The following is a 12,372-nucleotide window of genomic DNA, read 5'->3' on the forward strand; positions in this document are numbered from 1 at the left end:
CATGTTTTACTACAATTGTCAATTGTCAATTTATCAACTTGGAAACAATTGTTTATGCGCAAAAGATTTTGTTGCTAACCCAATTTTTAATCTCAATGTTACTCTTGTTTGCACATTTTTTTAGCTTGCCCATTAGCTATACCATTGTTGCTTCCATGTATTTTTTGGGCTCAACAACACAACTCGGTTTTCTTAATGATTATGATGACGATGATGATTGTTGTGTAGGAGGTAATGTTTGTACAATCCCAGTATATTGATTGAAGTTGTGGTCATATGTTGAAAACGGGCCAACAAAGAAGACCATAATTGTGCAATTATCCATCTCAGGTTTTTGGTCGCAAACCTTACACCTAGTTAGCAGTTTAAATGTCTTTTCCAGTGAAAATTAAACGAATACCAGGAAGCAGTTGACATCCAGCATTTCCAATGTGAGTTTAATTGTAAATTGGAAACCAAAAAAGATGAGACAATCAATGCTTCCAACTAAAAGCAACAAGTAAAACTTGAAGGGAAAATGTGACGTTAGGATAAAATGAAGACAAATAAAACAGTAGATTAATAAAAACTCAAAAAAAGAGAAAAAAGATACTTGATTGAAGATGAATTAACATGATTTTTAGACAGAAACTTACATGGTAGACAAAAATTCACTTACAAATGTTGATAGAATCCTCTGGTAAAATCTTTACTAAAAACACCAAGACGTTTTTGCCACATTTGATGAGATACTTTTGTTGATGTTTCAGGATATCGACATTAATCCACACTTTGTGATCCAAATAGCTCAAATATTAACCATAATTGAAATTAAAAATAATTTTACAACAAATCTCTTAACAATTAACCAATTTATTAGTTATAACAGTGAAATAAAAGGCTAACTCATCAAGTCTAACATGTAGCATTTATCAGCTTTTCCCTCGCTTTCAATATTTTATACATTATGGCGCAAAATTTAACCAACCAAACAAGTAATGATCATTAATGGACAATGTAAACTGTTAACTTAATTAAATGATGTAAAATGAACCGTCTGTTGTCACTTAATATTTTGGCTATCATTGATTAAAGTGAAAACTGTGGTTAAGCGAGATTATTACCAATTCATTACAATTATTGTTTCATTTGATTTGCGTGCAACTCTTACCATGATTACGATGATTCAATTGCTTAATCAAATAGACCTTTTTAATGAAAGATAGATAATTGATAGGCAAAATAATTGCTATAAAGGCTTTATATCATTATTAACATCAGCTAAATTGAAGATCATCTTCAATGGCGATTAAATTGACCACGCAAACCACATTCAATGTATCACTTGTAATTTTTAAAGAGACATCTAATATCTCAATTCATCACCATTTAATCACCATAATTGTAAATGACTGTGAAAAAGCAAACAGACAATCAAATCTGATGTTCAACAATCAGCCCTGTTTTTTTTATTGATATACTTTCATATTAATTGTACTATAAATTGTTTGACTCTCGAAAATACAAAAATACAATTTAGTCTATGAATTAATAAACCAGTTGACCATTCAGTTTCACATCACTGATGATCCATGGCAATTAAATTACAAAGTAAGGCTTAAATCAATCATTACTAGTCCACTGTACACATTATTACCATTAATAGTTGTTTATTTGTCACAAGGAAACATTACAATCTTTTGACAAAAATTAACATTCAACTGAGTAAATGGTTATAAAAAAATGTCATTTTCACAATGTTTCCTTAACATGGCAAGACCAGTGAGAAATTAATCATGCGAGTATCCAAAGTGTTTTGATATGATTGAGATGTTTTAGGAAATTATCATTGAATTTGTGGGTTAAATTTTTGTCTTTGCATTTTTGTTAATCAACCAAGCCATCGCCAAACATACATTACAGTCCTTGTTTGCCTCGTACACCTAATTGAAGCTGGATTGTAATTCCAATTACCATTTGCTCGGCAAATTAATGGTTGGGCAACGTTAGCTCTGAATCCAGCTGCACAGACAATCCAACATTTGCCTCCCATTGAATAGTTACACCGTGCCAGACGACCATTCAACGGAGCTGTAGGAGGGCGACAACACTGACCATATTGAGCCGCTGATGAAACTGAAAAAAGACAAAAAATCAGATAATTAATTCCATTGGTGCTTTAACCAGGAAAAGGTCTCTCAATGTGGGCAATGAATCAAACTAACCTCGACAGATTCCTAACCGACCAGACCATTGTCCAGTAACTGTACAAGTAGCTGTCAGTCGACCGTATAATCTGTAACCTCGAGAACAAACAACTGTACATGTTGCTCTGGCAAAGCCAGGAGCACATTTGCCATAAAGTACCCCACCTCGAGGAGGTCGAAGAGAAGGGCAAAAGGCCAAAGGAGGTGTTACAGTCGTATTGGTTCCATCAGGTGGTGTTGTTGGTGTTGGATTGGGTCCTGGGTCTGGGTCTGGGTCCGGGTCTGGGTCTGGGTCTGGATCAGGGTCAGGATCAGGATCTGGTCCTGGTTCAGGATAATCTGTTGACCCTGGGTCATCGGTTGTCACAGGATCAGTTCCAGGACCATTAGTGGAAGTAATAACTAAACAATAAAATAATGAAATTGAAACATTTCTTGATCAGATCTCGATTCAATTGTATACGAAAAGCTTAAATTATAAATTAAAAATTGACTAAAATTTTCAATAATATCAGAGGATTGTTAAACTTATCACGATAACTGCCATCGATTTTTAATTATTTATAAATTTAAGTGTTCCCAAAATTTTGTCATCAATATTTAAAGATGAAATTAAAACACGCAATTTGACTCTGAATTATTGATAATATTTAACAGTTTAAAGTTGGTTCAAAACTAAAATTTGATTATAAATAATAATCGCCAATTGATTTTTTCGTGCTTTTGTTTGAATTGAAAGAAAGATGGGAAAATGAATCAACGGGTAAATCAATAAGAATGGAGATGAATGGTGAAAATATTCATTTAAACTGCTCATTACCAGGCAAATTAACTTGACAATGCAAATAATATATAAAGTAAATTTTTTGATCAATACTATTGTTTGAAATGATCGAAAGGTTGGAAAAAAAGTAAATGATCATTTCTTTTGATATCGAAACACGAAATGAAAATATTAAGCAAAAAATGATCTGAAAATCGATAAAGAATATATTAAGTTTCAAAAGGCTATCTCACAATTTAAATGATTCCCAAGAAAATTCAACTTTAATGTTGATAGAGGTTAAATTTCACCCAATTATACTTCAATTGATCAACTTTATCATCTTATTTCTCCTTTTTTTCATAAATCAGTAAATAACATTTATCAATATAACGTACAAAAGGAAGAAGCTTCAACATTATCAGTTGTTGTTTAAGGTTTATTTGGATTCTAAAGCTTCAAATCAATGATAATAATTTACAGAATTGATTTATTAATCGTTATTTTACTGTTTTCCTTCCCTTATTGAACCCAAACATCAATGTTGACAATATTATTGATAATGATGATGGGAACAGGGAAAAAAATATTTCTTTAAAAATAATGGTAAACTATTAGAATAATAGAAAAGGAGAAATTTTTTGATTTGACTTTGGTTGTCAAGGTAATCTTAATAGTAAAATAATAATAATGAAATAAAATCTAAATATCAATTGAGAAAAAACGAAAGGAATAGAGAAAGGAAACAAATAGACATTGAATAATCTGAATATTTGAAGCTTGTTTGATGAAATTGAATATCGCTTCTTTTGAAAACTGAAATCCTCATGACAAAAGTTTGAAAGTTGTAGTCTTATTAGGGAATTGTTTCAGATGGTACAATCAAAATCAAATTAATCTGATCAAAAGAAGATCTAATTTCTCGAGAACTACAAGATAGACAATTTACTATGAGGTGTGTTCAGATTCTCACAATTAGGCACATCGATACCATAATGCTTTAGAAGATTTGAAAACTCTCTCCTAAAAACTCATATTTCCAACTCATTTCTTGTTTCGATACAGAAACAAAAAATTGGTCTAAAATGGCCGTAAATGTGATATAAACTTAAGTCTAAGTTAGGGTGGACCTAAGAGAAACCTAATTTGATCGTGCCGACTCAAGCATTTCCTCAGTAAGTCTAAATTATAAGCATCTTTATAAATTTAATGTATTCTGAAGTGCTGTTGAATTTTCAAGTTGATGAAAAAGGCTCACCTCGACAGACGGGTTGAAAAGCTGACCATCTTCCATTTTCGAGACATGTCAAAACTTCTGCACCATCCAGGTAACAGCCTTGTGCACAAGCAAAAGTACATGATTCGCCTAATGCTCCGGGTGAACAAGTGCCATAAGCATAGCCACAAATAGGTGAAGTAAGAGAGGGACAAGTTGCCAGTATACAGAAAGGTGGAACTGCTGACCAGGTTCCATTTTGTTGACAAAGAGCATTAGTTGCACCAATCAGTCGATAACCTGGTGGACATGTGAAGATACACTGTTCTCCTATATAACCAGGATTACATGAGCCTTGGAGACCACCGTTGGGTGAGGGTTGAGCTAAAGGTTCACAAGTTATCTGTAAACATGAAGGAGGTGAACCAGACCAGGTTCCATTTGGGTAACACTCAATTACGTTGGGCCCATTTTGTAATGAATAACCATTATCACATGCAAACGAGCACAATCTACCGGGAACACCTGGCGAACAGTCACCTCGAGTAACACCGTTTTCAATGCTACCAATGTCTGGACATGATCTGAGTACACAGAGAGGAACAGGGTTGTCCCAATTACCTTGGGGTAAACAAGTCAACTCGTTTGGGCCTGAAGGCACTGTTCCATCGGTACACATGACAAAACATGTTCTCGAAGAGTAACCTGGTGAGCAAGTTCCAATTAACTGGCCATTTAACGGTGGTACAAGCGCTGGACAAGTAATTGGTGGTGGTTCAATGCACAAAGGTACTGGGTGATTCCAAGAACCGTTTGCTGTACAAGTTAATGTAGGTTCCCCTTGTAAATTGAGTGGTGGTGAACAGATGATTGAACAAGTTGATCCAAAGGTGGCACTAGAACAATTACCATTAATTGATCCACCAGGGGGTGGAACAATAGATGGACAAATAACTGGTGTGCAAACAGGCAAAGCACCAGCTGTCCAATTACCAGTCTCAGCCAAACAATCAAAACTTGGGTTACCTATCAAAGCATAGCCAGGATTACACCGATAAATACAAGATGAACCGGCTATACCGGGACTACAAGCGCCTTCGCTAAGACCATTAGCTAACGGTGGTAACGGTGGACAGTTTCTACGCACACAAGTAGGAAGTGTTGGTGTTTCCCAACCGCTTGGTGTACATAATATCTCACTAGTTGGTGTCACATAGTTTGGACCACAATTAAGGACGCAAGGCTGTCCACACAGACCTGGATTACAATTGCCAGAATAGGTTCCAACCATTGGACTTGGTAGTCGTGAACATGTTATGGGTAAACAGTTAGGTAATGGATCGGACCATTGACCAGTTTCACTACAAGTTAAACTCGGATTAGATGAAGGTGCGTAGCAATAATCACAGATCAAATTGCACAATTCCGTTACTCTACCAGGATTACAAGTACCGTTTAATTGGCCATTAAGAGGTCGATTCAATGGTTGACATCCTATTGGTTCACATGTTGGCGGTTGACTTGACCATTCACCAGTTGCTGTACATGTAAGTTGCGATTGACCTCTCAATACGAAGCCCCGTGTACACTCATAACTACACGTAGATCCAACAATCCCGGGTGAACAGTTTCCTATTAAAATTGTATTCACTGAACTAGGTAATGGAGGACACATTTGCCGAGCACAAACTGGTTGATCTCCAGACCAATAGCCTGTTGGTGAACATACTAAAGTCGATAAACCAACCAACGTGAAACCTGGATTACATGAAAACGAACACGTTGAACCAGGAAAGCCTGGTGAACAAGCGCCTTCAATCCGTCCATTGGTAACCCCAACTATATTGGGACAGATGATTGGTGGTGTACAGCGTGGGTTTGGCTCTGACCATGAGCCATTTATATTACAAACACTTTGAATCAACCGACTAGTACCCGATAAACACTGAATATTGCAGGTTCCCCCAGCATAGGGCAGACAATTGCCTATCAGTTGTCCATCAGCTGGGATTATCAGCTCAGGACAACGAATCTGCTGATCTAATAGGAAAGAAAAGATAAAATCAGTGAAAAATTGTCTTCTGTTTACATTACATTCAACCTTTTCATATTTTGATTAATCACGAGAGTTATGTCTTCAGAAGGGTTTACAAATAATTGGTTAAACCATATTAGGCCTTAGGTAAGTTTAATTATAGAGTTATTATTAGTTAGATTATTCAACTTACTTATACAAATTGCTTCTTCCCCAGTCCAGGATCCATTATCACAACAGGTGCGATGAGATGAACCAATTAGTTCGAAACCTCTTTGGCAACCAAATAAACATCTCTGTCCGACAGTATTAACACAAGATCCGGTTGGCCATTCACCATATGCTGGTAACCTCAAGGGTGGACAATTTTGACCTGTTAATAGGAAACAAGCAGACAAGTTGTTTTAGTTTTGTGAACATTTTAAGCTCACAACAAACAATTACAAGATTCACAACTTACACTCAACATAGGATAATAGGAAAATCAACAAACAAAATGCAGGATGAGGCCATTTGAGATTATCTAAGTTGGTATACCAATTAATCATGATTAACCATTGGACGATGTAACCCTTCAATCGATAATCAATTGGAAATTGATTGTTATATCGACCTGTTAATATACATAAGGTCATGATGGCTCAAAAAGTGTTGATAAATATTGATCAACAGTCATTTTCATTGAAAGCAAATTGATGGAAACATTTTCAGTGGAAAAATGATGAATCTTCTGTTGGAAGTTAATTGAAAAAAAGGACAACACATTAAAGCGAGAAAATTTGCTCACAACAAAATGAATGGTTAGTTAATCATAATTCTCACATCATATTTCAAGTATTTCCATCAACATGCATATTAACCAATTCACTCTCATCATTTTGTAAAATATATAATTATCTCGTTAATCAAGTTTACCTTTTCGCAGAGAGTGAAAAGGCTTAAAATGTTTGATAATAGAAATCTTTCATTTACAGTTTAATTGTGAGATATCTAACAATGAGATGAAAATGAAACAAATAATCAAGAATACAAAATATAACAATATATTGTTCAAAAATTGAGTTACATATGATGATCTTTTTCACCATTTTTGTTCATATTTTTCCCAGGTTATCCATCAAAAAACCGGAAAGTCTGATGGAAGGACAAGAAACGGGAAACAACAAAATGATATTTCATTATCATCACCATAAGTAATATTAATCATCATTTTAATCAACCAACAAGAGTAACTTCAACTTATTATAAACCCAGGCCAAGCATCACACATTGAGCAAACAAGAACGATAATGAGTTAATTTACTTTCAATGTTATTCAACAATAACAACCAGGAATTCCCTTTTGAGATACAATTCACTTGAAAATGTCTATTTAATGGAGTTAATCATTAGGCTAAAAATTATGCATCGAGCCTAATTGTCAAGCAATTGGCTATCCGACAATCAGTAAACCGGAATGGATTGTCAAAGGTTGAAAATAAAACGTCTTATGATCCTGGTAAATCAAGTTTAGCTTGATGAATTGCTTGTTAATTGTTACCGACAAGAAGAGTGAAAAATCAGTCATTTTTTACTTCTTGGGTTATTTGCTGTTCCTCTGATCTTTCATCATTTTCTGGTCATCTTCTGATCATCTTTTGGTCGTTTACTGGTCGTCTTCTGGTCTTCTTGGGTTTTCTGCTGCTTTTACCTATTTTTTATTTTCATGTTGAATCATTTATTACAGAGAAGTTTAGAGTAAATGATGGATGAATGAATTGAAAGATGATTTATAGGGTGGTTAATGGTACTAGAGAGGTAAAGAAGCAAAGTTTATTGAATAGAATCAATCGATTGTTATTAATGATTGTTGTTGTGATGATTATTTTTGTTGCAAGTTACGGTCACCAAGGATATTTACAGATCTTTCAGTGACATACATATGTATACAATTTGTATGTATTATTAACATTTGTGTTTGATTCACAACACCAACAACATTCACAATTTGTTTATTGTACATTTTCAATTTACTGTTGACTAAATTTTCCGTCACTTGTTTGATAAGACAGTCTTTACAACAGAAAAAAAAACTCATGATGATTCAAATGATTCATTATCACTGCATCATCAGCCATTGTGAGTTGTTGATTTCAGCAGTTTATTAACCAATTGATCGATCACTGATTTAGCTCGATTGTTTACCAATCCATCTAAATGTCTAAATTATCACCATTCTTTAAAGTGAACAGTTTCATCCTGAATTTTACCCTTCCAATAATGATTTAATTGACCAATACTATCAGATCAATATCAATCATCTTTGATAAAACGCTTTAGTTGCGTTTATTTCCTAGTTACAAAATAACTATTTTTAAATTAAATTAGACACAAATAATGTTTTTATTAAGTAATGATTTCATGTTTGCAAGATAATAAAGTATTATTTAGCCCAACAATTCAATGGCATTACATCGTTGGCAGGTTTTTTCAGGATAAAAAATTAACTCACATGCATTATATTTGACAATTCAGTGATTGACTAAAGATTCAAACTTCAATGAATGTTAGATGACATTTAAGCAGTTTTACATTGTATTTGTACACATTTATAATCATAAATTTTGAACCGATTTTGATTGAATTTTTCCTTCAATTATTAGAAAATTAGATTACAGTGAATAGAAGTGAAATGATGGAAGCTGATCTCGATCAATTAAACATTTCTTTGCTAATTTAAATTGTAAGATTTAGATATTTTAATGAGATAAACAAGATAAAGTGAGAAATCTAAATCATTAAGAATTAGACTTGGAAGTCAATTTTTCGTTATGAATAAATTGTGACAATTGCTGCTTTGTCCAAAATAGGCTTCTGTATTAAAATTGTGGACATTATTTTGAATTAGCTTTTTTTTAACAATATTTATAAGTGGTGCAATTTGATTTATGTACAGATAATGAACCAACGAAATCTATTCCTTTATATGAATGGTCCATGTCTTGGGAAGTTGGCGTTGGTCAATTTGATGAGAAAAATGATTCTATGTTAACCATGAAATCAAATTAATGTTTGACATTAAGAAGTTTCCTTCTTTGATCACTACTATTGTTAACACCAACCATTATCGCTATCAATAATGACATGAGATTACGTCATGTGCAGATTTTTATTTTTACAGGTGATGTTAACTTTTTTTGTTTCCACTTGATTTAAAAGTATTTGCATTTTTGTATCATTTGATAAGTTTTTGAGACTTTCAAGCTTATTTACACCAAATAGAACAAGTTGAAATGATAGAAAGAGAGTGAATGTGAGGGAGAGATTGTAATAGAAGAGAATGAAATTGAATCATTTGTATAAATAAATCAGTGTCATGATATTGGAGTTACAGCTGATTCGATGGTGGGACTGTTGGTGGTTATTCTGTTTGATTTAATCTCGAATCCTCTAACGGCAGCGGCATAGCTTAAACCTTTGGACAAGCAAAGAAAACTAAGAGATATTAGTGAAAATCAAGGATGTATTTGTTTTTAAATTTACCTGTTGGTGTTGATGAATCACGTCTCTCTGCATTTGCCACTGGTATTTCAGATAGTTTATGTTGACGAACAAGATTACATTCACCTCCTTCATTAATGTTTAGATCATAAATATAGACGTAACCATCATATGATGCAACCAAAAGCCAAGGTGTTTCATTAATTATAGTTATTGTACAAACAGTTTCCAAATTTTTCAAAGGTAACTTGGCAAAGGCGAAAGATCTTTCCTGGTTGAAAACCTTAGAGATATTTGTTGGTAAATAAGTCTCTGAGGCTCGTCCAAGATAATCGATCCAACTTGTACTCTCATCTTTATTTCGATTATTTGCTGGAGTTTCCAGTTTAAAGATATGTATAGTTTCGGTTGAACTGGAAGCACACAAGAACAATGAGTTGATTCCAAACGATAGAGAGTAAATATTGGCACAGCGGGTGAAACCGCGTCTGAATTCATAAAGGCAATTCCCATTAGCAATAGCGTGAACTCGAATTATGGTTCCTTTTTCACTGGCAGTGGCAATTTTATCTCCATTTGCGTCAAAAGCCATGGCTGCCAAAGGGTTGTCATGAGCTGGTATAACAATTTTATCCACCAAATTGTAGCAATCAAAGATAATCAGTTCACCAGTGTTGGGTCCGCCTGGATAAGCCAGTAAACAATTTTCATCACTGGATGAGAGGGCACACAAGCCTTTTGGGTTGCTTGGGGTTTGTTTAATTCGATGTAAGTCGGACATGAAATCTCCAGCCAAGCCAACATGAATATAAATGGCATCTTCGAGAATTACAACAATTCTTTTTCGACTCAATTTTACAGCCAAAATTGAGTTATTGTAGCATCTTGGATCACAAATCATAACATCTCTTTCCACATGGAGGAAATTTAATTTTCGAGGTGATTGTAGGGAGACATATGCCAAAATACTGGAAGAAAAACATCTTTCAGCGATGCAGATTTCTTCCTCTGTACAACCTGAAATCATTTTAAGATCCTCAGTGCTTAGAAAATTAACTAACTGGAATCCTGATCGACTTCCCAGACAGAGAGAAGTTGAGTCTTGATTAAATCTGACATATAAGTATTTGGTTTGATCTTCATTCTCTGTTAGGCTCATTTTGCTTTACAGATTTGTGCTATGATTATTTGTCGAAAAGAGGAAGAATAAAATGTATAAAAACAAGAAAAAAATTAAACCAAGGGCACAAATATGAATGTCTCAAGGTAGAGTCCAAATTAGTCCTTGATTGTTGATAGCTTAACTCAAGCACTGATGAACCCAGTGAGCAACAAAGTGAAGCTGTAAAAGAAAGAAACGAGGAGAAAGAGTAATAATTAGTAAAGTCAAATTAAAACGTAGAAAGGTAATTAAGTGTGTATATAAGAATATAAACAAGAGTAAAATAGGCGAGAATAGAAAGGTAAAATTGAAAATCTTAAAAAAAATCTAAAACGAGAAGACTGGTTGCTTGGCTGTTTTAACAATCCCAGTGATTATAATAAATTTGACAAATCAAAGAGCTCAGATATGATAGTTATGAACATTTAACAACAGGAATAATGACAGGAAAAGAACAAAAACAAAATCAGAAGATATGATAAAAATTGACAACTTGAATAAACAGGGTAGTGGAAAAGAGACAAAAGATAAAGGAAAATAGCACAATATAAATGATTAATTACTCACCTCAACATAAATAATTAACTAAAATTGAAGTGAATCAGTTTAAAATGAGAAACCAAATAGAAGTGAATTAATACGTTTGATTTAAAGAATTATAATAACGATTTACCATTTATAATAACCAGGTAACCAGTTTCTCTAGTGGTAAAAACCAGTAACCAAATAACAGTTAAGTAAATTTTTAATTGTAACTCGTTAATACATTAACCACAGGAGCCATCATTGATTTTAACCAATAAAAAAGTGAGCACAAACACTAAATAAACTTTAAATCAAAATAATTACAGTAATTGGTTCCTTTAAAACATGGGAAATTAAACGAAACAAAAATTGACATCTTTGGTCCAGTAAACAGAAAACAGTTTTTGTTTACAAAATATTGCACCACCTTATTGCATCAAGCAAACCTAATCGCCATCTAGCGTTATTAAAAGAGACCAAATGAGTAGCAAAAATTAAAAGATTAACAGCAATTTACTTCAAAATTGATTGATTAACAGTTAAAACAATAATAAAACAATAATAAAACAAGATTTAACCCAAAAGCAAGCCTTGAGATACAACCCAACTTGAGATAGAACCTAGAAGACCAAAAATACCAACCAATGTGTTCAAGTAAAATTGTATTGTAATAAATCTTCAATGAAAAACTTTCTAATTACCTTGAAGTATTAAACAGAAGAGACAAATTCAAGGTTTTATTGAAATGAATTAACCAGCACAAATTGTTAATCAAGATGAATTTAAATGAATAGGAAACCAGAAATGAAAAAGCAATGCGATAATCAGGCAAATCCAGAGATTAGGTTTTAGGTTACACTTGGCCATGAATTGGGTAAAAAAACATGGATAAATGGTTAGATCAGCAGACAACAATTACTTTAAGGGTAACAATTAATAGATAAATTATTGAGTCAAATAGGGAGCCAATTTTGAAAGGGAAAGGCAGTTTAAGATGCAATTTAG

At 33.5% G+C, this 12,372-nt stretch overlaps 2 protein-coding genes and 2 long non-coding RNA genes across 7 annotated transcripts; 1 reads left to right on the plus strand and 3 right to left on the minus strand.

The window, feature by feature from the left end:
• Nucleotides 1-347: 347 nt before the first annotated feature.
• LOC149094873 (uncharacterized) lies at nt 348-776 on the minus strand. The gene is made up of 2 exons (XR_016198186.1): nt 636-776; nt 348-505 (listed from the first exon to the last, which is right to left on the minus strand). It is a non-coding gene; the product is annotated as an uncharacterized LOC149094873 (long non-coding RNA).
• Nucleotides 777-1,408: 632 nt separating this feature from the next.
• On the minus strand, nt 1,409-6,835 carry LOC107364512 (P-selectin-like). Its single transcript, XM_015931889.3, has 5 exons — nt 6,661-6,835; nt 6,394-6,573; nt 4,208-6,205; nt 2,205-2,588; nt 1,409-2,115 (listed from the first exon to the last, which is right to left on the minus strand). The coding sequence occupies exons 1-5, from the start codon at nt 6,833-6,835 to the stop codon at nt 1,871-1,873; spliced, it is 2,982 nt and encodes a 993-aa protein (XP_015787375.2). The 3' UTR covers nt 1,409-1,870.
• On the plus strand, nt 5,413-8,638 carry LOC107364515 (uncharacterized). 2 transcript variants are annotated; one of them, XR_016198183.1, is made up of 5 exons: nt 5,413-5,554; nt 5,606-5,712; nt 5,825-6,347; nt 6,418-7,000; nt 7,310-8,638. It is a non-coding gene; the product is annotated as an uncharacterized LOC107364515 (long non-coding RNA). The 2 variants fall into 2 exon arrangements; XR_001569170.3 differs by lacking the exon at nt 5,413-5,554 and having other exon boundaries at nt 5,574-5,712.
• Nucleotides 8,639-8,914: 276 nt separating this feature from the next.
• On the minus strand, nt 8,915-11,757 carry LOC107364514 (WD repeat domain phosphoinositide-interacting protein 2). Of its 3 annotated transcripts, XM_089266796.1 has the most exons (4): nt 11,516-11,757; nt 11,410-11,427; nt 9,723-11,022; nt 8,915-9,654 (listed from the first exon to the last, which is right to left on the minus strand). In XM_089266796.1, the coding sequence occupies exons 3-4, from the start codon at nt 10,837-10,839 to the stop codon at nt 9,554-9,556; spliced, it is 1,218 nt and encodes a 405-aa protein (XP_089122922.1). In that variant the 5' UTR covers nt 10,840-11,022; nt 11,410-11,427; nt 11,516-11,757; the 3' UTR covers nt 8,915-9,553. The 3 variants fall into 3 exon arrangements, with proteins under 3 accessions (XP_089122922.1, XP_025017126.1, XP_015787377.1); XM_025161358.2 differs by lacking the exon at nt 11,516-11,757 and having other exon boundaries at nt 11,410-11,483; XM_015931891.3 differs by lacking the exon at nt 11,516-11,757 and having other exon boundaries at nt 8,915-9,674; nt 11,410-11,483.
• Nucleotides 11,758-12,372: the final 615 nt, after the last annotated feature.

The sequence above is a fragment of the Tetranychus urticae genome, chromosome 1 (genome assembly GCF_039701765.1).
Source record: "Tetranychus urticae isolate SD_2017Ah chromosome 1, NJAU_TeUrti_SD_1.0, whole genome shotgun sequence".
Lineage (NCBI taxonomy): Eukaryota > Metazoa > Arthropoda > Arachnida > Trombidiformes > Tetranychidae > Tetranychus > Tetranychus urticae.